At 54.2% G+C, this 27,232-nt stretch overlaps 2 protein-coding genes across 4 annotated transcripts; one reads left to right on the top strand and one right to left on the bottom strand.

Annotated features, from left to right (window-relative positions):
* Positions 1 to 1,820: 1,820 nt before the first annotated feature.
* Positions 1,821 to 19,109, bottom strand: CACNB1 (calcium voltage-gated channel auxiliary subunit beta 1). Of its 3 annotated transcripts, none has more exons than XM_037140612.2 (14): positions 18,871 to 19,109; positions 16,319 to 16,405; positions 13,218 to 13,337; positions 12,360 to 12,482; positions 11,651 to 11,787; positions 11,377 to 11,453; positions 10,820 to 10,974; positions 9,633 to 9,713; positions 9,149 to 9,207; positions 8,855 to 8,964; positions 8,550 to 8,701; positions 5,952 to 6,047; positions 5,333 to 5,518; positions 1,821 to 3,613 (listed from the first exon to the last, which is right to left on the bottom strand). In XM_037140612.2, the coding sequence occupies exons 1-14, from the start codon at positions 18,952 to 18,954 to the stop codon at positions 3,152 to 3,154; spliced, it is 1,929 nt and encodes a 642-aa protein (XP_036996507.2). In that variant the 5' UTR covers positions 18,955 to 19,109; the 3' UTR covers positions 1,821 to 3,151. The 3 variants fall into 3 exon arrangements, with proteins under 3 accessions (XP_036996507.2, XP_036996508.2, XP_036996509.2); XM_037140613.2 differs by lacking the exon at positions 10,820 to 10,974 and adding an exon at positions 9,975 to 9,994; XM_037140614.2 differs by lacking the exon at positions 1,821 to 3,613 and having other exon boundaries at positions 4,366 to 5,518.
* Positions 19,110 to 21,816: 2,707 nt separating this feature from the next.
* Positions 21,817 to 26,239, top strand: RPL19 (ribosomal protein L19). The gene is made up of 6 exons (XM_037140611.2): positions 21,817 to 21,890; positions 22,846 to 22,952; positions 24,180 to 24,302; positions 25,072 to 25,192; positions 25,586 to 25,696; positions 26,034 to 26,239. The coding sequence occupies exons 1-6, from the start codon at positions 21,886 to 21,888 to the stop codon at positions 26,155 to 26,157; spliced, it is 591 nt and encodes a 196-aa protein (XP_036996506.1). The 5' UTR covers positions 21,817 to 21,885; the 3' UTR covers positions 26,158 to 26,239.
* Positions 26,240 to 27,232: the final 993 nt, after the last annotated feature.

Here is a 27,232-nt window from a genome sequence, read left to right as displayed (position 1 = left end):
TGAGATCCAAAAACCTGAGTCCCCAGTTCTTGCTCCATGGCCGTGTTAACTATGCATAAGTTGCTTTATCTCCCTGAGCTTTATCTGTAAACTGGAGTTCATTACAATCCCTATCCTCGATTCAAAATATCAGGCTCCACCTTGCGTAGAGCTCTCTGCCGAGCTCCTGACCAAGCACCCAGCTGCCTTCTGCTCTCCTCTTGGATGTCCTCCCACGGCATCATAAACCCTGTCCAAAGCCAGACATCATTTCTGCCTCTAACCTGCTTCCTTTCTGTGACCCACACTCTCCCGACACCTCCCTCTCTCTCACTGGCCACCTCCAATCAAGGGCTCGTGATTGGAGGGCTCGTGATTCCAACGACTAGACATCTCTGGCAGCCACAGCCTAATTTCCCATTGTACTGCTGAGCCTGATGCAGGCCCCCTCATCTCTCACCTGCAGTATGGCAGGTTTCCAGGCTGGACCAGCCCCCATCTATGCTCCAAACTGCAACCTAGGCAATCTTGCCATCACTGCTTACAGTCTTTCAATTTCTGCACACCAGCTTCAGGACAAAGTGCAAACTCCTTAACATGACTCAAGGCCCCTGACCTGCTCCTACCCACACCCCTCTGACCACAGCTTTGGAGCACGCTTTTTGGGTGAAGCCCAAGAACATGTTCTGCATGTCACCTGTTCTTTCTGCCTTGGAAATTCCCCCCATTTCTCTGCTTCTCATCTCCCCCGAAGCCTTACTTCCTCCAGGAAGCACCTTCTGATCTGCTTCGGTTCAGGGAGTGACCCTCCTTCTGGGTTCCCCAGGGCCCGGTGCTTCCCACATCAGAGCTCACTGTGCTGTCCTGAATTGCCTGTGGCTCCCATTTAGACTTGTGCCTGGTGCACAGTAGGTGCTCAGCAAATGCTGGTTCAGTGAATCAACCTGGGAATGAAGGACTGCACTGATCGGCAAGTGCAGAGAGCACTACCCAGGGAGGCAGAGACTGGTCTCCAGTCCCAGCAGTGCGAGCTTTGCCATCCACTCCTGGAGACCTTGAGCCAGCCACCGTACCTGGGGGTCTGCCGAGTTCCTCTTTCCCTGGGGCTGCTAACCCCTCATGGGGGGGGGGTCTGGATGTCTGTTGCCCTCTATACACATGCAGACACACAGGACATAGAAGGGCACTCAGGGTAGAGACCCAAGAGCTCTAGTTCTTCAGGTCCACCACTGCCCCAGAACCAAGAACCAGCAAAGTGGAAGAATGGTTTGTGGGTGCTACGTGAGAAAAGATACAGGTGACAGCAATAACAACTTTTAGAAGTCCACTTCCTGCCAGCTGCTGGTGGCAGGAACAGGCAGTCACCTGCTTTTTTGATCTCTCAGGCTGGGACTGGGGTAGTCCCTATTCTCTCTGCCCTTCCCCCAACTTGGGGCCTGCAAGTGGGTAGTGAAGGGACTTCAGTGAAGAAAGCCAGGAACTCAGTCCCTCTCTCTCATGAGGTGTGGGGAGCAGCTGACACCACAGAAGCAGAAAAATGAGCACAAACCTGTAAGACACTGTGCCAGTGGGTGTGGATCTCACCTATTGCACAACACCTATGACACCCCATTTCCCTGACTCTACTTGTGGGAAGGTGGGTTAGCTGTGGGGCTTGGGGGCTGAGACTGGCCACACACCTCCTGTCAGGCTCAAAAGCAATGCATCGGAGCCACCCGTGGAGTGAACAACCCCACACACAGCTTATTTCTGCACCCCTCCCACCCCCCTGCATGTCAGCAGATCCCACTCCCCTAGGCTGGCAAGTCTGCAGTGGCAACAAAGCAGGCTTGGGAGGCTGCTGCAAAGGACAGGATGGCGGTTTTATATGTGGCAAAATACTTCTCCTAGGGGAGTACAGAGGAACAGATGGGGGGGCACACGGGGGACCAGACAGGAGTAGTCTCTTCTAACCAGTAAGTGGAAGCTGCACCCCGGCCCCCGGTGGGGGGGGGGCGGGCAACACTGGCACAGGAGGTGGCGAGACAGGCATGAGGCACCCATCCCTGAGGTGGGCAGCCGGGCAGGGCCCAGTCCTCATTGGCACAGTCGGCTCTCTCTGGCCCAGCTGGGGTGCTGGGGAGGGGCAGGGCTGCTGGGCTGCGGGGATGCTAGGCAGAGGGACACGCCAGGTCAGAGGGGGTGTGAAGGCCTCTCCTGGGGGCAGTGGAGTGGACAGGGGTAAAGAGGATCACAAGAGGCAGATACAGAGCAGCAGCAGCAGCAGCAGCCAAGCCCCCCAGGGGAGATCCGTGGTCCCGAGGCAACCCCTGGGGTGGTGATCGTTTCTTGAGCACCAACCCAAAGGCCTCTCTCCTGGGTTTTCAGGGTGAAAGTGAGTGAGCAGTTTTTGGTTTCAAAATGAGGTGGACCGAAGTGTTCCCAGGGCTCCACACCCAGGGGACGGGGTGGGAGGCTCAGACACAGAAAGCCCCCCTTCTGATGGCAGCAGACATGGAATGTTGTGGGCAAAGCTCATTCCTGGGGCAGGTAAAGGCTGAGGCATGGAGGGGGGCAGGTAGCAGCATCTCAGGTTGCCCACTCCTCAGGGTTAGGTCCTCGGCGGGCAGATGGCACCGCATCTGCTGCCCTTAGGTTTCTACCCAGATCCCTCCCCCAGGGAGTTCCATCCTGTAGCTTTCTCCTACCAGAGAATGTTGCCAGAAAGCTGGGGGGATGAGGAGGGGCCCTGGATCTGGAGTTCGGGAAGGGAAACCTCATGGGAAAGTCTGTGGTCTCCTTCTCCTGGAAAAGCCTCCTACCTTTACTAAATATTCCAGGTTGGAAAAGAAAGGGCAACCCCATTTAGAGCCCCAGGTAGAAAGAGTTAAGGAAGTGCACCTTTTCTCTGGGAGAGGGGAGAGAGACCCCTGAGGTGGGGAAAAGGGGACACTGCAGACAGGTGGGCATGCCCCCATCCATTCACCGCAGGTAGATAAAAACCTACAGCTTGGGGTTTAAGGGACTCCCAGAAGCTGGGCATCAACCAACGAAGAAATCCCAAACGTTGAGCAAAGGCATCTGAAATGAGACAGCGCCCCCTGGAGGCCAGATACACCCCCAGTGGTGAGCCTGCTGTCCCTCCCCATCTCTGGTCTCAGAGCCCTTCCTCCGACAGGGTGGCCCCTACCTCTCAGCGGATGTAAACACCTCGCCCCCAGCCCTCCAGCTCATTCTTGTTGCGTCCCAGCACCGGACCCCCGCCCTCTGCGCAGTAGCGGGCCTTATTCCGGCCTCGATTCCGGTTGTCAGTCAGCTCCTCTTCATAGTCTTCCTCATCCTCCCAGGATCCCTGACGAGCTGGTGGGGTGCCACCCCCAGCAGGGTCTCCAAGCCCTGGCCCCTCTGAGGGGTCAGTCTCCATGTCCACACACGAGTCTCCCAGCTCCGTGTAGGCAGAGTTTCGGTTGCCAGAGGTGTCGGCATCAAACGTGTCTTGGCGGGACAGTGCCCGCACGGTGCCCACTCGGCCTGGCGGGTGGCTGCTGGGGTAAAGGCCTGGGGGCTGGCCCAGCTCCCCGGGGTACTCGTGCACGCTGGCGTGCTCCCCGGTGGCCCGTTCCAGCGACTGGTCCCCGGATGCAAGGTAGGGTCCCTGGTTAGCAGACAGACGGCACAAACCATGCAGATCAGGCAGGGGTGAGAGAAACACAACAAAGCAAGGCAGGTTAGTGAGGGCACCAAGGCACCAGCCCCAAGGCACCAGCCCAGCTGAGGGAGCAGGGGGCTGGCTCTAGGGGATGTAGCCCGGCAAAGGGCTCCAGAGCCCAGCCAGACGGAACTCAGGGCATTGCTCCTCAGTTGGGGCAGGGGTGCCCAATCTTCCTAAGGCCGAGGAAGCGTGAACTCTCCTGGTAACTAGGGTACAGAGCCCATGAAAAATGAGTCACGGCTTCCTCAACCCACATCATTAACGCTGTCTTGGGGTAAATCATCATTAACAGCTCATTAGTATTGCCACTTGTTAGTGGTTGATTGGGTTAGTCAGTGCCCCACTTTTCCAAATATACTAAGGATATTTCAGCTCAAGCTCACTAACCCCAGCTCCTTCAGCCCAAACCAGACCCTATTCAGAGGCTTCTAGAACCCGGAACTCTCCTGCCCCTGGTCAGATGATAGAATTCCTCCTCTGCCCCAGCAAAAACTCAAAGCATGGGGATAGGGAAGGCTGATGGGTCTCCGTCCCCCACAGAAGACAATGAGGTGACCCAATGTCCTCATTACCAAATGCCACATGAAGGTGACCTGATGCCCACTTCCACCGCAGAGGCTGCCGGGTGGGTGCAAAGAGGCCTGGGCCCTAGTCCAGCCCCCTTACGTTGTGTGACCCTAAGTGAACGGCTCCCCTTGCTATGGCCCAGTTTCTCTGTGGCGGTGTGATGGAGACTGGAGCGGCGGTCTCCACACTGTTTCCCAGAGATCTGGGGTGCAGTGGGGAGGGCACAGAAGTGCTTCAGGGGTCCCCGTGAGTGAAGTGGCGGCCAAGCCACCGGCACCCTCTGAGCAGAGCAAGAACTTCCACTTAAGATTCAGTGAACAAAGAGACTCTGTTGCTGAAAACAAATTTGAAAGGCAATGGTCCAGAATGGTTTTCTTCTGGCTCTAATTGAGAACCGAATACTTAATGATGTGCGCTCAGAGATGGGCCAGGGCTCCCCCGGGAGGAGGGAGAGGCAGGGCAGGGCCGCCACAGGAGGGCCTTTCCTGGAATCGGTTTAACTGGGAGAAGAATGGAAGGCTGAGCATCGATCACAGAGGATCCTACATTCTAGGTCCCTTCTGAGGGGCCTCCTGAGGTAAGGGGTCTAGGGGAGGGGACAGTCTCTCCAGATTTAAAGGCTCCCGCTCTGCAGGATTCCTTCCTCTGCTGGGTTTACGATGCTGTGATCACTATTGGGTCCAGAATGGGGATGGAGTCCCTCAAAGAAATCTATTCATCTCCCCCATGTTTTCTTTCTTCCTAGTCACTTGTCTTACAGGGTCCCCAATCAGGCCTCACACCCCAAAATCAGCCCAGGCGGCGGACACAGTGCTGTGGGACTGGGCCAAAGGAGCACCACGGGCCAGTCCCACACCCATCAAAAACCACAGACACCAGAAGCTGCTGGTCGCCACATTTTTTTTACAAAATAAAGTTCTTGCCTTCCTTCTCCCAGTTCCCTGCACTCCAGTTCCAGGCCCTGGGCAGGAGAGGAGATGGGCTGGGCACCTACATGGCGTGCTCCTGCTGCGGGGCTACCGCCCTGGCCTGCTGGGAGGCCTCCAGCCCACCCCAGAAGCTGAGATTTCTCCGGAGTGAGGTGAGCACCTGTACCTGGAGGTTGGAGACTGGGGCAGGGCTGGCGGCCAGGGCTGCAGTAGCCATGGTTCGGTTCAGCAGCGGGTTAGGTGGGGTGCTGCTGGGCGGGTGTGTGGCCTTCCAATAGGCTTCCAAGTACTCAGCCAAGTGCTCGCAGGCGTCCTCCAATTGGTTCTCATCCAGGATGATGTCAAACATTTCCTGTGGAGGTGGGGTTAGGAGCAGGGCTAGGATGAGACAGGCAAGACCTAGGGGGTGAGGGTGTGGCCTGGGCACAGTGGGTGGAGAGTCAAGGGGTTGAAGGGCAAAGTTAAAAGAGACTTCTGGATGTCCAGGAAGAGAAGGAGGGCTCTCAGATTAGTTCTGCATTGGCAGAGCTGTAACAGGCCTTGGCGCCCGCACAGTCCAGCTCCCTCATTCTAGAGTTAAAGCACCCAAGGTTTAGATTCCACAGAGAGAGGTGGTACTTCTGGGGCTTGAAGCCAGCCTCTGACTGTCTGCCCAACCCCCTTTCCTGGAAAACCAGTCGGCACGTACAGGGCTGGCCCAGGTGCTCTGGTCCCTCCAGTCTCCCATGCAGGCCAGTGGAAACCAGAATCCAAATGCTCCCCTTCCCCTGGGTCTGAGCACTCACGGGGGGACACTGCGCCAGCTTCTCCGAGGCCGCTATTTGCACATTGAGGTGTTTGGACTGAGACTTCCCTCGAGACTTGATGAGCCTCTGAAGTACCTGGTTTGGGGGGGAGAAGAAGAGCTACAAGGACCTCTGTAACACACCAGTCGGAGAGGCAGGTCCTGGTTGAAGCCAGCGCGGCGAGCCAGTGTCAGGGCTGGGGGATGTTTGATGACTTTCATCCCTGGCCACCTCTTTAGAAATCACTGCTCCTGCTCTCTGTCCACCCTACACAATGCTCTGGCTCTCTCCTGGGTCTTACACCGGCCTGCCCTGGAAAGTTCTCCTAGCAGTGGCTGTATGAAGGGCACTCGGCCCATCTCCTCCAGCCTCCTTCACAGGCCTCACTGTCCAGGCCAACTCCCCTCCATGCTAATGACCGCCACGCTGCATGGGCACTTGCTATGTACCGGTACTACCTGGTACTTTTTAAATGATCGGTCCATTCAGTCCCGACAATAATCCCATTAGGGGAACACTGTTATTAGTCCCACCCAGTACCGATAACGACAGTATCTACAACAGACCTTAACTAAGCGACTGCAGTTCACATCACCAACGACGCACCAAACCAACATCATCTGCCCCCTGACGCACTGCACTCAGGACAACGCATCGCGTGGGTGACATTCCAACCAAAATTGCAAAACCTAAATCTAGTCATGAGGAAAACATCAGACAAACCCACGCGGAGGAACATTCTACAAAATCAGTGATCTGTACTCTTCAAAAATGTCAGGGTCATGAAAACCCAAGAAAGTCTGAGGACCAAATGGCCAGTTCAGTTGAACTCCTGGTCCGGGGCAACCAATCAATGTTTCTCTTCCTCTCCTTCTCCCTCCCCTCCCCTCTGTCCAAAATAAATAAATAAGTTAGCAAGGCCCTGGCTTGTCGGTTACAGCATTGTCCTGATACACCAAGGTTGCAGGTTTGAGCCTTGGATGGGCACATACAAGAATCAACCAGTGAATGCATGAACAAGTGGAACACCAGTCTCCTCTTCCCTTCTTTCTCTCTCTCTCCAAAATCAGTTAATAATTAAAAAAAAAATTAGTGACTCTGAGTAAAGGATATTCAAAGGATGAGAGTTCTTTGAACTATTCTTGCAACTCTTCTAAAATAAAAAACCTTAAAAAAAAAAAGAGCCCTGGCTGGTGTAGCTCAGTGGATTGAGTATGAACTGCCAACCAAAGCATTGCTGGTTTGATCCCCAGTCAGGGCACATGCCTGGGTTGCAGGCCAGGTCCCCAGAATGGAGTGTAACCGCACATTGATATTTCTCTCCCTCTCTTTCTCCTTCCCTTCTCCTCTCTCTAAAAATAAATAAATAAATAATTTTTTAAAAAAGAAAAGAATATAGTGCTTAGTAGGTACCAGCCACTTTATATGGTTAGTCCATTTATTTGGCCTTCACCACCCACCATTTGAGGATCCCAATTTTACAGATGAGGAAACTGAGGCCTAGAGATGTCAGGTGCTTGCCGAAGGAGCGCATCCCTGGGGCAGAAACCCGGGTGGTCCGGACTCTGAAAGAGTCCCCACCATCAACCTCAGCCAGTGCTCGTCCGTGGGGAAGATGGACGCACTGCTGCTTTCTAGTTCACCGGCTGTTTCTGCATCCATTATCATGTTTGAGCCTGTCAGCCACCCCAGGAAGTACTTAGATCCCATCATTCCCTTTGTGCTCATTAGAAACGTAGGACTCGGAGGTTATGGTGAAGCAACTGGGTGCTCAGCTCACGGGGTGCTATCCTGAGATAGTAACAGTCACCACTCCCATTGCCATTATGAACTCTGGGCTCTTTCATATCATTACCTCAAACCCTCTCCTCAATAATGCAGGGAGGGATTATAATCCCTACTCTATAGGGGAAGAATTGAGACTCTAACAGCCAAAAAGCCAGCAAAATCTCATTAATAAGCCAACCAGCGCTAGAATTGGAACCCCATGCTGTTTTCTCACTTCAAATCCTTGTCCTACACTTGTCCTCCGTGTTCTCAAACCTCCACTCCACCTGCACCTGCCCTGTGTCCCTCCCCCACTAATGTCTAGGAGGGAAAACTAACGGAGCTGCAGTATGACGAAGTGAATCAGCCTTCCGACCGATTTCATCTCTATCAAGGTCCGCATAAGGACAGTGCAGCAAAAAGGGCTGAAATCAAGGGACAGGAAGGACCTCCCAACTGTCAAGTAGCTGGGTGGCTCCTGGGACAATGAGCACAGAATTCTCTGTTTTCTGGACCAAGAATGGGAGGCCAACCAGAGCGGAGACAGGGGACTGGCCCACACGACCCTAATAACAATACTTATATGAATATTTATACAATATTAATAGCCAATACACAATGAGGTACGTTATTCCAGACCCTTTGCTAAGTACAAAGTATTCAAATCAGGCTGAATCTTCACGATGTCCATATATGACGGAGTTTTACAGAGAAGGAAAGCAAACCTGCGGCTATGAAGGCACGTAATTAGGAAGCAGGGGTGGGGATTCAAATAGGCAGCCAGACTCCCAAGCACCCCTGTCCCGTCCAGGGTCAGGCTCCTGAACCCACCTTGGGAGAGGTGATCTTGATGTAAACAACGATGGGGGCCAGTGAGGTCTTGGAGAGCTGGGCTGGGTGGTTGATGGTGTCGGCGTCCAGGGCGACCAACTGAAGGGTCCGGGCCAGCTCGAAGATTCGCTCAATCTCGCTCTGAACCTCAGCTGAGGAAACACGGAGTCGCGGAGACGGGAGAATGGAGGTGAGCACTGCCCCGAGTTGAGTCAGTGGGTGGACAGAACACTTCTGGGGATGCCCCCCACGCCCCACCTCTCCCAGGCCCGGCCCCAGGGGGGGCAATTAAGGGGCAGGCTCACCCAGGCTGGAGCGCGTGTTGGAGCGCTCAATGATGATGTGTTTGCTGGGGTTGTTGAGGACGGAGCGCTTCGCCAGGGAGATGTCCGCTGTCACGCGAGTGATGGAGATCCTGGGGGACAGGGCAAAGGGAGTCAGGGGTCAGGTGGGCTGGACTGCCCCGCCCACTCCCCAAGCTCCAGGCCTGCCTTCTGTTCCCCTGTCCAAGAATCCCAAAATTGTCATTCAAGCCACCTGCCCGTCACCAGTAGCAGAGGACTGCAACGGGGGTGGGCAGCTAGCTCCCAGGGTCTTACCTGCCATCAAACCGATGTTTCAAGAAGTCAAATAAAGCTTTCTGCATCATGTCTGTAACCTGAGGGTGGGGAGCAGGGTAGGGGGAGAAGTCAGACCTTTAAACCCCCTCAGCAACGGTGGGCTGCTGGGTATTTGCACCCTCACATTCCATTTTGTTCTTCAGTTCCTGAGATGACTGGGAGCTTGGGGCTGGGGAATCCTTCTGAGTCTGAGGAGCTTCCAAGGAGCTCTGATTCCAAAGGTCCTTCTACGTGGTACCTCTGGGAAGACTCTTCTGGGGATTTGGGGGGAAGGAACTGGACCCTCCGAGTGGGTCTCCCTGTGGGTTAGGTCCCTCTGGGACATTCCTCTCGGGTCTGTACCCTCTGGAGAGGACACTTGGGAACCCGGGCCCTTTGAAGGACTCTCTCTGGTGTCTGAACCTTTGGCGTCTCTCTGGAGGTTTGGGCCCCTCTGGGTCCGCTCCCCTCTGGGGGGACCTACCTCATAGCCTTTGAGCGACGGTCCCACCAGGATGATGGGCCTCATGGAAGGCACCACGTCGTAGGGGGGCACATGCTCTGTCTGGAGGGGAAGCAGGGAAGGGAAACCCCGGAGTGGAGATGGCATCAGCCCCTCTACCCCAGCCTCCAGGCTCCCCATGCATCCTCTCCTCCCCTGCTCCCAGAGCCCAGACGTGGGGATCAGGGGGAGGGTGGGGAGGGATGGCCAGGGAGAACCAGGACGGGTGCGAGAAATGGGGCAGATACGGGGACGGGTGTTAGAAGGTTCCCCTAGCTCATCCCGGGGCGTAGGGAGGGGGACACAGAAAGCTGTGATACTCACCGACTTCTGCTTCTGTTTGGCTGGGTCCAGAGATTGCCAAGAGGGGGGAGGGAGGAAGAGAAGGGAGGGCACCCAGGCAGGGGCAGAGGGCAAGGAAGGAGCCAGGACAAGAGAGGGAGGGGGAGCGGGCAGACGAAGAGAGATAACAGGGCATGCGTGTTAGTGACAGACAGAGCCAGAGAGAGGGGGCGGGACCCCATGCCAGGGGGAGCCAGAGACGGCCCTGGATCAGGGCGGGGAGTGGGCCTGTCAGTCAGTCCAGGGGTCTGGAGAACATTCAGACATACCAAGCCCCCCCTTTCTCGGTCTTGGAAAAGATCCGGGAAGGGTGACGGCCCCTAATTTGGTCCCTACCTCTTACGCCCAATACAGGCTGACCTGCCCATTTTAAGAGTTCCCTTAGCTGTCCTGCTCCGTAGCCAGTGGGCCCTCACATGCCCACCCCAGACCCGGAGTTCGAAAAGGGCAAGGAAGGGACACTGCCCAGCTCCCCGCTTCACGTTCAGGGGTGGGGGGTAAATGTGGACTATCCCACCGCAGTGAGGCAAAGGTCAGGTTTCACCACCACCAGACCCTACTTCCGGTGGGGGAGCGGGGAGAGGGGGGAGCCCCCCAAGAGAAGGGGTGCTTCCATGACAAGAACGGTCCCTTTCTGCTGAGCGGCCAGGGTAGAGTGGTGTGGGGACAGATGTGCCTGTTCCCTGTGCCATCCCATCGCTCCCGCGGCCTCGGCAGATCCCCACGGAGTCAGGCTGCTACCAAATCCGAGTCCATTCTGGCCCCCTCCCCTGCCAAAGATCTGGGCACTGACCCCTCCCCTCTCATTAGAACCCAGCAGGAATTACCTTCTTAAAGAAGGGGATGCGTTTGCCGTGGGGCGGCGGGGTGGTGACGCTGCTAACACTAGTCTTGGCAGAGCCGCCGTGCTCCCCGAGCTCGGCCTCCTCCTCCTCTAACTCTAGGGGGTCTAGTTCAAATGCTAAGTTAGTCATTTCGTTACCTGGACCGCAGAGTCGGGAGAGAGGGAGGAGGGAGGCGAGGTGGGGAGGAGCGAGATGGACATGGAGACACACATACAGAACGCAGGGATGGGATGGGGAAAAAAGAAAGAAGAAGAGGTGAATGGAACAGGGCTGGGAGAAATGAATGGGGGGTTGGGGGAGGGAGTCAGGCAGAGAGATGGAGCTACCGAAGAGATGGGAGAGGAGAGACATGAGAGGATGGGCGTCGACGGGCCCAGCTTGTGGAGCGTCCTACTCTTCACGGAGAGGGGACCACTGGGTGTGTGTGGAGGACTCAGGACAGGGGTGCCCACTACTGCGGGGGAAGGAGGGAAAGGAAGTGGGGAGACCGTCCCGCCCAGGAGCTTCCCCCAACTCCCTGGGGAGGCGGTGGCTCTTACCGCTGGCAGGGGGTGTGGGGCGGCGGGTGCCAGTCACCACATCTCCCAAACTGGAGCTGGAGTTGTCACCTGATTTGCTGTGTGGGCAGAGAGAAAAATGGAGCTGTGAGCCAAGGGGTGGGTGTGAGGGCGGGGGAGTCTTGTTCTCTCACATGCTGTCCTGCCCCCACGATTCTCCCGCCCCACTGGTGGTGTCACAGGCAGCTCTGTGCCCTCAGGGCAATGGTGCACCCTGCAGGCCTCTCCCGGGGTTGGTAGGGCCCCTGCCAGACACCTGGAGCTGAGGCGGTTCTGGCGCAGCTTCTGTTCCTGCAGCAGACGCAGGCTGTCCAGTTTGACGGGGCTGGGGATGAAGCCAACCTCGCAGCCCTCCTTCACCAGTCGCCCGATCCACCAGTCATTATTGTATTTCTGCAAACAACGGCAGGTGGGGTGGGAGAGACCAAGAGGGAGATTGGAGGTGTGAGCCGGCCACCGTCCTGCAGGGGAAACCACCCTTGGACTTGCCTGCCCTCCCCAGGGGTGGCCCCCTCAAAGAGCCCCACCCCCAGCTCCAGCATCTGAGCACGGCCCCCATTTTCAGGACAATTCCAGGAAAAGCATCCTCTGGGGCCATAAACCACCCCGCCCCCAGCACACCCCTGTTCTGAGAGTCCTTCTTCCCCACATGTGGGTGCCCTGCCCTGGAAAGGCAGGGAGAGAGGTGACTGCTGACACATACATGTGCCTGGTAAACTGCCACTCCACTTATAGGCCTCGTCACAAACCCGCCCAACAACCTGGTGACGTGGGCACCACCACCCCATTTTACCAACGAAAAATTAGAGGCTCAGAGAGGTGGAGAGACTTGTCCAAGGAAGCACAGCAGACTCAGCCCAGCTCTCTGCTCAGCTCAAAATTCTTTTTCCACTGCAGTTCCAGACGCCTCCTCTCCCAGCACCCACGGCCCTGCCCTCCCTCCAGATGCCACGTGCTCCCTCCACCTCTTTGATGTGCAGGAAGTCCTTGGGCTCGAAGGTGATGGCTATTCCCTGCACAGGCACCTCGTCCCCTGGAGACGGGTTGTAGCCGACGTTTGTCCGAACAGCAAACGCCACCGGCTTGGTCTAGAGGAGGCACACGGGGAGGGCGACAACCGGATGGTTAAACCACAGGGCAGTGGACAACTTCCTGACTGCGGTGCTGAGAATATACAGGTTTGATAAACTGTTTATTAAAAGGTATACTGAATGGTGTATGTCATTTTTTTTGTATTTATGTGAAATTTACAATTAAAAAGAAAGCAAAAAATAGAACTTGGCCCTCTCAGGGTGGAGGGGCCAGTGGGGAATGATAAGTATTAGGAGGGGGGGAGCCCAGAATGACACCCGGAGGGAATTATCATTATCATCTACTATTGAGTGTGCCAGGCACCACGCCACATATTTCACATGCATTTATTTATCACAAAAATCCTCTGAAGTATTACTGTCTTCATTTCGATCAGTGAGGAGACTAAATTTCAGAAAGGTTAAATGACTTGCCTAAGATTACACAGCCAGTAAGAGCAGCCCAGAAATGTTACCTCCAAAAGGAAGTGTTAAATGTTTTGCCCTTCTCAAGCTCTTATTATACATGGAAATAGGATTAGACTGCAGTGGACACTTATCATGCTGTATAAGGAGGCAGGCGTCACAGCCTACCTTTCACGGGTGAAAGGCAAAGGCACAATCACACTGAGGCCCGGAGGTATAAAGTCTAGGAAGTGGCTGGGCCGAAATTGGACCTGGGACAGGCCAGGCTGTTTCCCAGGCCCGGGGGTGGCTGGAATAAGACAGCACCATCCCTCCCTCCTTTCTCACCTTGGCTTTCTCAAGCTGGGCTAATGCCTGGCGCTCTGCCTCCTTCCTTAAGGCTTCCCGGTCCTCTTCCAGAGACACATCAGAGTCCGATGGGCGGCTGGTATAGGACTCTGCTGAGCCCTGAAAACAGACAGGGCCAGCTCAGGGCCAGTGCAGGGCCGAAGCTGCCTCGCCAGTTCCTGGGCCTTGGAAGGCGTGGAGGTACCACCCGTCATGGAGGCCTCAAGTCCCAGGCAGCCCAGCAGGATGCCACAAGGCGTAGAAGATGGTGTTAGATGGGAGGGACCGGGCACTGATGTCTGCAGGCCCACAGGAAGAGTGCGGCCCTAGAAAGGGTGGCAGCAGCGAGCCAGGGGTTAAGGCAGGTCCAAGGACAGCTGCTTGGGGCCCAGGGAGGGGTGGGAATCTGATAGGGGCACCGCGCAGGAGAGGAGTGCCAGGGGACAAGTCTCCCCTCCCTGCTCCTCATTCTCTCCCCTGCCCCCAGCACTAGCTGGGACAGACTCAGCAGAAGCCCAGTGGGTCTTTCCAGGGACTGTAGCCACCAGCGTACCTCTGAGCTTTCTGCACCGTTGGCAGTGGGCAGCCTGCTTGGCATGGTAGGGCCACGAAAAAGTCTGCTATCTTGTGCTCAAGGGTGAGGGAAGACAGGATTCTACCGTCCCTAACAGAATCAAGGGAGTCCCAACCCTCAGGCTCTCATTAGATAAGGGAGTCCAATATTCCTGAGACGGTAGAGGCAGAAGAGGCAAGTTAAGAGTAGAACATGGGGCAGGCCTTTCCTTAACACTGGGGCTGCAGCTGCCAGGGTCAGAAGTCAGAAGTCAGGGTGTGCCAGGAAGCTGGTTGTGACCCCACTGACCATCCCAGGGCACAGCTTTTTCAGTGATGGAAGGCACACGCAGCTGGTCCAGGCCTGCAGTGTGAATGATCACACTTACTCATGGGTGTGCTTGGGTGTGCGACTTCAGGTCTGTCTAGGAGGGTGTGCTCTATGCTATGTGCTGGGTGTCATGACTGGATGCAGACAGGTCCACGTGAGCCCACACAGGGGGGCAGCCTCGGGGACAGTGCCCCTGAGGGCGTGCAGCACGTGAGGGCGGGAGCCAGGAAGTGTGGACGTGTGTGACTGTGCTGCAGTGCTGCAAAGGGTGGGAGGTGACGTGGGGAAAGAACAGGACTGCAGAGATAGGTTTGTTTTTTTTCTGAGAGCATAAAGGGGTCACTTGGCCAGAAACGCCCATTGGCTTGGTATGGAGGGAACCTGAGAAAAAGAGAAGACCAAGTCCCACCTTCTCCAGAGGGGCCTGGTCATTAGCTGTGCAACCGTCCGTCCTTTTCCCAGCCAAGTCACGAACATGGGAGACTCGCGAGGGGAAAGGTTGGTGGGGGGGGGGAGTCACTAACAGAGATCGGGAAACAGAAGGAAGGAAGGAAGGAGAGTGGAAACCAGCTTAACTACCGCTCTTCACTCCTTCTGATGGGAGCACCCGAGTCAGGGAGACAGATGCACAAAGAGCTAGAGAAACAGACCCAGCGACAGACAGACAGACAGAGAGGCATCTACTGACCCAACACACACATGTGCCCATGCACACATACGCACACACAGATATATCGGGAATGGTGGGAGACAGGAAAACAGTGAGGAGGCAAAGAGGCCCCCTCACAAGCTTTCTTGAGGGGCTGCTCCCACCCCGCCCCCCCATCCCCAGCTCACCACCACCAGGGTCCTGCTGGGCACCTCCATCACAGCGCCCTCAGTGCCTGGCCCTGCTGGCCTAGGAGGTGGCCCAAACTGCCCGTTCCCCCAGGGGGCTCAGGTTACAAGCAGAGTTGCTACATATGCAAACTGGGAGGGTATATTTAGCTCAGAGATGGAGCAAGGACTGCCCCCCCACTCCCCACCACCTACTGGGGATAAGAGCTAGGGAGCTGAGAAGAGGAGGGATTAGAGGCTGGGGTCTGACACCCTGGATGGCTGAAGGCCAAGGCCTTTTTCTGTCAAGAGGTGTTGCACTCGAGGGCACAGCATCATTTTTTCCCAGGCCCGGGCTGACCCAGTCCCGCAACAGGAGGAATTCGAGAGAGACTAAAGAAAAGACTTCCTATTTGTGGACTTAGGAGATGCTGGGATGAAGGGCCCCTTTCCCGGGCTCATACGTGCCAAGTGCTGTGGAAACAGGTATCAAACAGAAGGCCCTCACTTCAGTGTGTGGTGGGATCTGCCCGGCACCATCCCCTCTGTTCTGGCCCGAGGGGGGCTTGAGGTCCGCAGGTGCCCTCCTCCCTGCTATCCTCTGCCCTCGCATGCTTTGCCCATTTCCTCTTCAATGTACTCCTTTCCCTTGTCTGATCCCAAGCCCCTCTCATCTTTTTTGGGTACCAGGCTTTGTTGAGATGCTCCGTAGCCATAGCAACCACATGCTTCTCCCTGAGCCTGAGATGGCCTGGGGTTGAGAATTAGAACAGAGATGAGAATGGCATCTTCCTGACTGAGCACAGACGACCCCATAAGGCTATTCAGTGACCCTGCCTTCAGTGAGGGGTGCTGGGATAAAGTCCTTTCTAACATCGATTCCCTCCTGCCAGTCCCCCACTTCCCTCAACACACTTGCTCTCTGCTTGTCAGAGAACAGCCATGTGTGGATGTGAGGAGGGTATTTCCCTGACCCACACCTAACCAGGGCTCCGGGGACTCGAATGTCCTGGCTCCTCATTTCTCAGGACTTGGCTAGACCCCTTGCTGTCACAGATTCTGGGGGAGGACATGGAAGCAGACAGCCGGCAGGGGGAGTGGGTGACAGCCCGAAGCAAGCTAGAAGGAGGCAGGCCAGGCTGTCCCTGAATGAGATGACGCAGGCAGGCAACAGGGGCTGGTGCCTGGTGCTGGGGAGGGGGGGCTGGGCGGGGGCTGAGGGAGTGGGTGCAGCTGACAGTATATGCAGGAGAGGTCAGGGGGTGTCAGTGCAATGGGTGGTTCCAGGCAGGTGACAAGTGACATGGGGGAGGGTGTCTGGAGAAAGCCTCAGACCCAGCTCACCAATGCTGGGCTCCACCAACCAGGCGCCACCCTCCTCGCAGCCCAGCCTCCCTGTTACCTGGCGGACAAAGCTGTTGGATGTGGTATCCGAGGACGTGCTTCCATCTGACCTTTTGAACCGCCCTTTCCTCTTGCTGTATTTGCCCTAGAGAAGCCAGGAAGGGACAAGAGCAGAATCAGAAAGGCCCTTTCCCAACCGTTACTCCATCAGGCCCAGAGCTACAACTAAGCCTGGAAACACCATTCCCTGATCTGAATGGCACCCCTATTTTCCTTCTGAGATGGTACAGCCCGAGGGGGAGGGGGCCCAGACCACAGTCATGGGGTGCAGGATAGTGCAAGAGAGCCCTAGGAAGAGCACACAGAAACCCCCAAACGAAGCCAGAGAGGCTGGGAAGGAGGAGGTGCTAAGTAGCTGGAGGCTCATTAGGCAACAAAGCTAATTAAGATGCTGGGCAGGCTGCAGAGGCCTCAAGGGAAGGGAAAGGCTGCCTGCAGTGCTGGGGGGCTGGGGGGCACAGGTAAAGAGATCTGGAGAAAGTCCCCCTTCTTCTCCCCTCCAGCTAGAGCGGAGGGTGGCTGAGTGTGCTTGTGGCCCCCAGAGAGAAGAGTAATTGCCAACTGCCAACTGCCAACGGGGCCCAGCTTGGCATTTCTCATGCCCAACTCTTGCTTTCTTTTTTTGCAGACTGGGGAGGGTAGTTGCAGCTCTCAGCTCTTGGAAACCCAAAACTAGACTTCCTGGGAGGGGGTGAGGGGCGTGAAAAGGTGTTTGGAAAGGGAATGTGGAACCCAGCCCAGTGCCATGGGGTAGATTGCGCTCAGCACCCGTCACCCTGGCAGGACTTTTTCTCAGGCCTCTCTTCACAATCACGGTGGCCACGCCTCTCTCAAGGGGGCAAGAGGGATCAAGCCTCCACCCACTCCCCCCCCCCCCCCGCAGGCACTGCCTACATCCTGTCCCCATGGTGCCCACCAGGCTGCATCCATCTAAATGCTCCTTTGGCCCTGCCCCAAGATGAGCCTGGGACACAGCCCCCACAAATCCCTGGGGTAGGCTGGCTCAGTCTTGCTGGCTAGGCTTCCAACTTGACTGGAGTGGACAACAGCCTCATCGCTCCAGCAGCCACACATTCAGGTATTTCCAGGCCTCCTGTAAGGGGGCTGCTTTTTTTGCCCTCCTCAACTCGCACACACACTTGGGCCCCAGACCAGTCCAGAATAGACGGTGATGACTGAGGGTTCAGGCCCTCCAAGCCCCTGCCCCCAGCCTGCATCCTTGAGTATCTTTACCAAAGAAGGTAGATAAGCCATGACCAGACTAGGCTCTCTGGTTCCTTGGGCCTGAGTACAAGAAGGGGGATGGACAGACAGGAGAGAAGGGTACCTGGGAACCCCAGAATCCTCCCTCCCACCCTGCTCTTCAAACCAAATATATACCCAACCTCTAGGATTCAGGATCTCTACAAATTTAAGAGCGTCCCCCAGTAAACCCCAGACTTTCACACCACCACCACCACCCTAGTCTGGTGCGAAAAGGGAGTGGCACCCAGAGGGACAAGGGACAGCTGAAAGGAAGGCCCCAGCCAGCTGCCTTCCAGGCTCCAAGGGGCCTGGGGTGGAGGAGGGAGGTATTTTTAGGTCTGACCTGACCCTGGCCACACACACACATACCCATCAACCACATTATCATGGCTGTTACAGTTGCTACAGGCTGGCTACAGCAAGAAAAGAGTTAATGCTATCCTCAACTTGGGGTAGTGCCAGATTAGACAAGGGCATGTTCCAGAGAAATCCCCCGCACGACACGACCATGCCAGACCTTGCTGGTCACTCCAGAGGCAACCAGCACACCCAAGAATGAATGCCCCTTCCTTGGGGCCCCTGGAAAAGTGTGAATGGGGGTAGGGCAGCGACCTCCACCCCCAGGTAACTCAGCTTCTTCCCCTCCAGGGCAGGGAGTTGGAATCCATCCAACTTTCCAAACTTTGGAGGCATTTTTCCGGGGCCGAGGGTAGGGGGGAGGATGGGCAGGCAGAGATAACGTGGGTGTTGAGGAGGAGAAGCTGGTCCAATATAGGGGTGTAGCGGATGTGGCTGGAATGGGGGCCTGGCCCCTTCCCCACCCTCGAGGGCCACTGTCTGCGGCTCCGAAGGCCTGCTGGCGCCGCCCTCTGACTATCGCCTCGGCGGTCTCCAAAGCCACCCCCGCCCCACCCACCCCTGCCCAGCGCCCATGAGTGTGTTCTGCGTCGCCCACATTGCCCGGGTTTGCTCTCTAGCCTCCCTCAACCCCGGGATCCTCCGCCAATACCCCCACTCTCAGCCCTCTGGAGCCGGTACCCGAGTAGCAGGGACCCCGATCGTGGGGGGAGACGAGGAGATGAGGGTGACAGGCGCCCCGACCGCCCCCTCCGGCTCCGCAAAACCGCAGCCCAATTCCGGGCCAAGCGCCCATCAATCATTAACCCGCAGAGACTGGGGGCGCTCAGGCGCCCCTCTCCCCTCTGCGCCGAGCACATAACCCCTTCCTCCCCAGAGCCCTTCGAGCCGACCCCACAAAGTCCGCGGAAGGGGCTCCCTTCCCTCCGCCCGACCACCACGCCTCACCTGTGGGCTGGGGTCGAAGACCTCCATGGGAATCTCCTGGGAAGGTGGGTAAGGGCCCCGGGACATGCTGGTCTTCTGGACCATGGAGAGGAGCCTCCCCTTCGGCCGCCCGCCCGGCCCAGCCGGGCGCCCTCAGCGCATGAGATAGGCCGTCGGAACCGAGAACGGCGCAGCGCAGCCCGCACCCGATTCAGCCCCCTGGCCCAGCAGGCGGTTGCCTTCTTCCTGCCTTCCCTCCCTCCTCCCGCTCTCTCTTCTGCCTTCGCCGCCGCCGCCTCCTACCCCGCCCCTGAAAGCTCAGCATCTCCCCCCGCCCGCTCCGCTCTCCCCCGCCCCTCCTCCCGCCCTCTGCCCGCCCCGGCCCCGCCCCTCGCCGCCCCTCCGCGGGCTCAGCACAGACAATGGAGGGGCGGCGGGAGGGAAGTACGCCGCTCCTGCTTCGGTAGCTGGGCGCGAGCTGGCCTCCGACTGGCCTGGGGTGAGGGCGGCCCACTCTGCGGCGATGAGGGGTAGAAACTCTCCTGGGGGCAGGGGAGGGGGGCGGTTTACCAGGGGATGCCAAGCGCTAATGGAGGTGTAAGACGGAGTGGCATGGCTGGCACCGCGCCCCACTTCCAAACCGCTCTTTCTGACTGGTTTCTTTCACCTCCAGTTGGAGCAACAAGAAATCTCAGGGACCCTGGAGTCCTTGTGTCCTAGTCGCTAGTATCCTCAGGCCCTTCCAAAAGGCCGGGATGGGGCTGGTTGAGGTCCATGTACCTTGGAAGGGAGAAGGAAGAGAAGGAAGACGTGGAGCCCCAACGAGAGACTGGCTAAAATCAAATCTAATAACCTTTGACCTAGGATTGCTCCCCCCTTCATCCTTATTTGGGGGCTAATATCCAAGGCCTGGACCCCACTTACCATGATCTGTGGAGAGAAAGACATAGGGGATTCTAGCAAGAAACCTAGTGCCAATTTGGCTCAGACTCTGTGATTGTGTGGCCCTGGACAAACAACCTTTTTATAGAAATGGGGTTTCGGGTACTGTGGTGTCTTTGTCACCTGGGATTATTGGGAGGATGAGGGAAAATGAAATTAAATGATAGATTACTCTGGCCTTTGGAGATGTTGTAAGGTGCTGTGCAGGAGTCAGTCATGACAGATGGATGTTACCCCTCTGATCTACCCTTCACCTTGTTCCCCAAAGAGGAGAGATACAAAGTAGAACGGAGCTTTGCCCAGGTTCAGTGACCCTATTATGAGGCCTGCTGTGTCCTGCTACAGGGCAGACTGAAGTACACTGCCTCCTCCTCCCCACCCTGGGTTTTGCAACACCAGGATGGCCAGCCTAAATTGTTTCTCTGAGGTCCATTAGCATTGTTCCTGAGCAGATCCAGTCCTGAGCAGGGTTCCCATCTGCCCCTTGGGCACAAGAGATTCTGGCTACAGAAGGCACAAGTTTTGCAGTCAGGAAGACCTGGATTTTCAATTTCTGTTACCTCACTTAGCCGTAAAAATGACATCAATTATATGTAAGGAAATCGCATAAATTTTACTTTCCTTTCTCTCTTTTTGACCTGAGCTCTGTTTAGCATCCAGGAAAGATGAGAGATTCGGTGATAAGCTGGAGCCAGAACTCAGATCTAGGTTTCTTGGACCCCAGAATATGCTTCCTGGGTTTTTGCATTGGGTACTCTAGACCAGGAGGAGAAAACTCTGGGTTGTGAGGTCAAAAATTTTTTCACCCCTGGCTGGTGTAGCTCAGTGGATTGAACACGGGCTGTGAACCAAAGGGTCCGGTTCCATTCCCAGTCAGGGCACATGCCTGGGTTGCGGCTGGGTCCCCGGTGGGGGGCCATGTGAGAGGCAACTACACATTGATGTTTCTCTCCATCTCTTTCTCCTTCCCTTCCCCTCTCTCTAATTTTTTTTTTAAATGAAATATTTAAAAAGTTTTTTTCAACTTTACAACTATGCATTCACTCAGCCCATACACCATTTCTCAAGCAGTTCTTACTATGTTCTTAGGCAGCAATTTTTCAACTGGTGTGCCCAAGAATGTTTAAAACATGCAATATCTGACTATTTAGTCAGGAGCACTGACCTCTTCTACCTTAGATTATCCAAAAATGACAGTAGCCAACATAATAATAGCTGTCTGGTGTGAATGAGTCAAAATAATACCTATTTTTTGTCAGATCAGCAAAAAAGGTATTCTTTGGTGTGCTGTTGAACTTTAGTAATTAGTTTATGTACCATGAGATAAGAAAAGGTTGACAATTGCTATTCTAAACTCTAAGCCTGCCATAGTACAGTGTGAACTCAAGGCCGTTTCCACCAAGGAGTTTGTTGTCCTAACGCCTTCTTCGCAAGTTGCAAACATTAACTCATGGGATTTTCACAACTGGATTACGGAAATATTGGGATTAGATACACTTTCCAGAAGGGAACATTGAAGCACTAAGAGATGAAGAACCCAGGGGTGCAAAAACAAACTAATGTGTTTGGTGACCTACTCTGCATTACAGGGGCTTGCAATCAACGGAGAGAATAAATAAGAGATGGCTGTCATCCGACATCCGCCCTATTATTCTTTCGTCTCATTCACTGTTTTTTCTCCCCACTAATAAATCACCCTTCCAGAAAATACCCGACGCCCGCAAGGACTGGGCCATCCTAGTAAACCGGCCCGCCCTATCCCGCCTGTGCAAGGCAGCTGACTTCCGGTTGTCACTGCCCACGTGATCAGGCACCCTTACTGCGCTTGCCTGATTGGAAGTCGGGCTGTACCACTTTGCCTTAGCAAAGGGGTATATTTTCTATGTTTTTAAGTTTAAAATGATTCCCAATATTAGGTTTCTACTATTTCTAGTCGCTACACAGGATGGAAGTAAAGCTTAGGGTGGCGGAAAGTGAAAGAACAAGAGGGGAATACGGATGAAAGCAGAGCGGGGCATGGGCTGTCCCCTTTACAGATAATGGGAGGAGCCTGAGCAAAGGGAGTTCTTTCCTTTCGGCGCTGCGGCAGCAGCCATGAGGTGAGGACTGGTGGGTCTCCGGATTGGGTTCATCGGGGCTCTGGGTGGATGGCGAGACTCCATACAGGGGCCCTGGGTGGGAGAGATGAGACGGAGGCACCCCTGAGGCGGCCAGTCCCAGAACCTGAGGTTGGCCACAGCACACTGGGCCCCGGCCTCCGCCTCGAGAGGATAGAGTAGGGGAACCGTTCCGAGAACTTTAGGCCGCGAAAAATTCGGGCACCGGCGGCGCCGCACACGTGTCCCAGGCGACCCACTTGGGCAGAGGAAAGGTAGCGGCGCTTGACTAGGTTTAGGCCGCGCACCTGGATCCAGGCCAGTCTCTGCCGAGGGTGAGGCGATCCCTAGCACCCCAGTAGATCGCTTATAGAAAACTCTTCTAAGGTTAGCCCTGGTCTGGTGGCTCACTTGGTAGAAGCATCATTCCCTGCGATTTCGGTCTGCCGTGCGTTGGGAGGCAACCGATCGGTGTTTGGCCTTTCACATCAGTGTTTCTCCAAAATAAGTAAAATTACCCACGGATGAGGATTTAAAAAAGAGAAAACTCTAAGACCGCCTGAAATTAGCTTATTAATGTGATAAGACGGGGCGGGGGGCGGGGGGGGGGGAAGGAGCCCAGGAAGCAAAACACAACTAGCACAGATCAGGTCTACTGGCCTCGGGATTTTGTTAAACACTTGTTTTTAGACTGAATACCAAAACAAGCGTAAGCCGCCACATTTTCCAGAGAAGAAGGACCTCGATATAGGAAAGATGGTTAACCTGGAGGTGTGGATGGCAAAAGTCTCGGAGTAGGGGGACGTGTTGGCCCTGATCACTAAGTGCACGTTCGCATCTACTTCCCCATGTGTGACTTTTTCACATTATAAGACGTCGAGGGGCAGGTCTTCTGGGGGTGCTAATTTTTGCGCCGGTATGGCTTCTAGGGCCTGATGGTATTTTCTGTTTCTCACAGTATGCTCAGGCTTCAGAAGAGGCTTGCCTCCAGCGTCCTCCGCTGTGGCAAAAAGAAGGTCTGGTTGGACCCCAACGAGACCAATGAAATCGCCAATGCCAACTCCCGTGAGTTCCTGGGTTCTTCAAAAGATGAGAGTTGTGTTGGCTCTTAACAAACCTAGGAAAGCTCATTGGGCGGTGAGGCGGGTGGGAGGCTTATAAAATGGGAACACCAGAGGTTTTATTCCTGCCATTTGCCAAAATGACAGGATAGAAGTTAATGGAACCATCCAGTGTTAATATTAAGGAGTATTCCTAGAGGGGATGTTCTGTTTGATGGCTGTATGAAGGATTTCTGAAGAGATGGTACAGGGACAGGAAGTAGAGGTGGCCAAGGAGATGACGAGATGGGAAGACCTGGGGCCTCAGACCTTAGTAGAGCCTATTGGCATATTCAAGGCAAACAGAAATCAGTCCGCATATGTATGCGAGCATTGGCATACTCGTAATGCTTCCATGTGATGTTTATGGAGAAAAAAAAAGTATTCAGTGACATTTGTGAAAAGATGCTAAGACAGTTTTTATTTGGGATCATTGCAGTAGGTATAGCAATGGGATTTTACAGTGTCGTAGAGAGAGTGAGCTCAAATCTGGTGGTAGTGTGGGTAAGTAAGAGTTTATAGCCAGGGCATATGGTGCAGCAGTCAGTAGGTGGAAAGTTAGGAAGAGGAAACGGGGGTAATGGGGACTCCGGCTGAATGAACCTAACAGGCTTCTTGCTGATGACAGGCCAGGGTGATCGAGCATCACGTGGGAAATGCTGATGGATGTACAATCTGGTTGGACGTCAAGGGCAGGGGCTACTGCTTAAACTGACCGAAGCAGACTTCTTGCTAAAACTAGAATATGCAAGGAAGTACACAGATGGGCCTGGGAGAAGGTTCAGGAACCTGGCAAAAGTTTGGTTAAGTGCTCTGTCAATATCAGGGAAGTTCTTGACCAGCTTGGGTTTTGCCATTGTGATGTGAGCTCAAAAAACCCTGATCTAGTTGTAGACCAGTAGCTACTAGGTAGAACAGATAGGATCTGAAGGACTAGGCTGTTTCTATACACGAGATTGATTACACATCCTAAGTGTATATTTTGAGTACTCTATAAAACACCTAAAAGTTGAGGGGATTTTGCTTTTTTTCCCATGAAAAACAAATACTTGTTTCCAACCATTTTTGAGACCACTGGGAAGGGGGGGGTGTGAATCAAGTCCGTGGACTCTCCTATTGAAACTCTAGGCTGTGACTGGTGTTCTTGTGGACAGGCCCCACCTGACTGACCAGGTGCGTCACGTTTTTCTAGGTCAGCAGATTCGGAAGCTGATCAAAGATGGGCTGATCATCCGGAAGCCTGTGACTGTCCACTCCCGGGCTCGATGCCGGAAAAACACCTTGGCCCGCAGGAAGGGCAGGCATATGGGCATAGGTGAGTGTATTCTTCTTCCTCTGAGACCTAAGAAATACCTGCTTAAGTCTAAACTGAAGTATATTCAGGATCTTCTTTCCATTCTGTCTAATCTTGAGCCCTTTTCTTACTCTGATAGTTGATGTATTTTTTGTGCTCAAGTCAGAAAGTTGCCACTACTGTCAAAATTGGAAACATTGAACACCTACACTATGCCAAGGGTTCTACTGGGTACTTTAAAAATGTTGTCTAGACCTGGCTGGTGTGGCTCAGTGTTTTGAGTGCTGGCCTGCGAACAAAAGGGTTGATGGTTTGATTCCCAGTCAGGGCATGAGCCTTGGGTTGCTTGCCTGATCTCCAGTTGGGGACATGGGAGAGATAACCACACATTGATGGGGTTTTTCCCTCTCTTTCTCCCTCTCTCTCTCTCTCTCTAAAAATAAATAAAATCTTAAAAAGGAGTGTTGTTCAGTAAATCCTAAAACCACTTTCTAAGATCAGGATGATTTGGGGAGATGAAGCCCCTTCCAGCTTACCATACTGCCTTGGTGCATGCCCTCTTGAACCCACATTCTACGAGAAGCAAAAGGGAAAGAATGGCCTTGTTCATGCTTCCTTTAAAACTGAGTAAAATGGACATGGTATTACTTAAAATGAGATAAAGCACTTGGCACCTGACCCGGTGAATTAGTGTTTCAGAGGTTGGTCGCTATCATGAGCAATCTGCTGGCTTTAATAACTCACTTAGAACTGAGTGCAGTAGAGTGGACCTAACTTGTGTTCCCTGTAGGTAAGCGGAAGGGTACTGCCAATGCTCGAATGCCTGAGAAAGTGACCTGGATGAGGAGGATGAGAATCCTACGCCGGCTACTCAGGAGATACCGTGAATCAAAGAAGATCGATCGCCACATGTAAGCATACCCCCCTTCTGAGCCCACCAAGACCCACCTGCCACTTTGACAGCTTGCTCTTGGCATAGATGCAGTGGTCTCATTGGCCTTCGGGAAGAAGCCGTGTGTGTTAAGTAAGCTTAGAAAATTCTTGCATTTTGTCCTGTTTTTGTGTCGTTGTTGTTGCGCTCTCCCCCCCCCCCCCCAAAAAAAAATATATCATCAAGGTAGTTGAAGAATTGAATTTAGCTGCCAGACAAGCTCTTCTGTTTAGAAAGTCTTGGTTTGGGGGAAAGTAGTTCATGCAGCAATAAAAGAGAGGAAGGGAACCCTACATGCTTTAGGGACCTGGTCTGGAGGGGCCAACCTCTGGCCCCATCCCCGGCTAGAACCTGTGCTCCTTGTGCCCTGCAGGTACCACAGCCTGTACCTGAAAGTGAAGGGGAATGTGTTCAAAAACAAGCGGATTCTCATGGAACACATCCACAAGCTGAAGGCGGACAAGGCTCGCAAGAAGCTCCTGGCGTAAGTTTCTTCAGGACTTGGCCCCTGTATCATGCGGGCGGGTTCTTTGCCCTTTATTATAAGGATTCTCTTGAGACATTTCAAACGTGTGAATGCTTAGTCTTGACTAAGAGGCAGTCTGTCAGAAATACATGTTCCTCTGTCCTGTGCACACTCCCACACCACCTACCATTGTCATCAGGATTGGGGCTGCGGGTTAGAAGTTGGAGCTCTTGGTAGCCGAGGCAACTCCTGTCTCAAGCTGACTGCACTCGGAGAGAGAGCTGGGCGTGCGTGTCCATCTCCCAGCAGCTCATCTGTCCTCCGACTCACCCATCTTTTCCCTTCTGTTACCCAGTGACCAGGCTGAGGCCCGCAGGTCTAAGACCAAGGAAGCTCGCAAGCGCCGGGAAGAGAGACTCCAGGCCAAGAAGGAGGAAATCATCAAAACTCTGTCCAAGGAGGAAGAGAGCAAGAAATAGAGCTCCCCCTCTCTTACCTGTACATAGTGGCCTTGGCAATTACATGGATCAGCCATTGAATAAAGTAGCCTCATCTGCCTGCTTCTCTCTTCCACAGTTTCTTTCACTAGAGGGCCAGAGCTGACCCCACTGGGGTGCAGGCCCTTTCCGGGGTGTCTGTTTCATTTCTTCCTTCTCTCCCGATGTCTAGTCGGGCTCACGACTCCTCCATTTATGAAAGGGAGGGTTTTTGTTTGTTTTTAACCTTGTTTCAGTGGTGTGTGGGATTCACTTTGAAGGGAGGGAAGGAGTGGCTTCCACCCAAGCCTCCAAAACTGCTTTAGAACAACTTATATGTGTGGCCACTTGGAAGTGATCTCAGATGTTGGTTGGGACTCAGTGGTTGTGATATCAGTTGTCACATGGAATGTCTACACTTACCAACTGGGCACGGAGGTCCGAGGTTGAAATCTACAGCCCTAGAACTTTAGGGCAGTGGGACTTTACATTACCGCTAGTCCTGGAATTACGACACCTGGACTCCCAGCTGCTGACCACCCAAGCCACCTGTGAACAGTGTTCCTGGGGTGTAACTGATGGTGCCGTTCTGAGCATCCCAATTTCTAAACCTTTTTCCTTCCTGTCCTGTCAGGTTGGTTGGTTTGTACCCATTACATACAATATAAAGGAAAAGGCTTTTCTCAAATTGGAAAAAAGGCACATAACTTTAAAAAGCTTGTCAGCCATTGTGACCAGCTGAATGAAGTAACCCCTTTTACAAGTAGGAAGTAGGTTTTTATTTTGTAACTATTACTGATAGTAATAACCACCAGTTTTATATTAAAGTATCTTCTGTAAGGTGAGTACTTAGATTCTAGACTTAAATGTTGGTTTTGCCAAAGAGAAAGTGTGATGTTGGATTCACATGACTTGAACTAGTGCAGCCTTGGGGCGGGAAAACAATTCAAAATATTTGGGAAATAGAAGAGGATTTTGTAGACTTTGTGGAGGAAGAAGTCAAACTCTGTCCCCAGGCCCTGACCTGCAGAAGATATGCCTGCAGTGAGGAGGTCGTTGAGGTGGAGGGCAGGACTAG

This window comes from Artibeus jamaicensis, unplaced genomic scaffold (genome assembly GCF_021234435.1).
Source record: "Artibeus jamaicensis isolate MK-2021 breed Jamaican fruit bat unplaced genomic scaffold, CSHL_Jam_final contig_1998, whole genome shotgun sequence".
Taxonomy (NCBI): Eukaryota; Metazoa; Chordata; class Mammalia; order Chiroptera; family Phyllostomidae; genus Artibeus; species Artibeus jamaicensis.
Note: the sequence above shows the minus strand (reverse complement) of the source record. Positions and strands in the feature narration are given on the sequence as shown.

Excerpts from the sequence above, each read along its gene's own strand:
- RPL19 (XM_037140611.2), top strand. Across the intron at positions 22,953-24,179 it reads AATCGCCAATGCCAACTCCC|GTCAGCAGATTCGGAAGCTG; the intron begins GTGAGTTCCTGG and ends ACGTTTTTCTAG. Across the intron at positions 25,193-25,585 it reads AAGAAGATCGATCGCCACAT|GTACCACAGCCTGTACCTGA; the intron begins GTAAGCATACCC and ends TGTGCCCTGCAG.
- CACNB1 (XM_037140612.2), bottom strand. The coding sequence starts at position 18,954 with ATGGTCCAGAAGACCAGCATGTCCCGGGGCCCTTACCCACCTTCCCAG. Across the intron at positions 16,406-18,870 it reads TCTTCGACCCCAGCCCACAG|GGCAAATACAGCAAGAGGAA; the intron begins GTGAGGCGTGGT and ends TGGCTTCTCTAG. Across the intron at positions 5,519-5,951 it reads AGCTGGCGCAGTGTCCCCCC|GAAATGTTTGACATCATCCT; the intron begins GTGAGTGCTCAG and ends CCACCTCCACAG.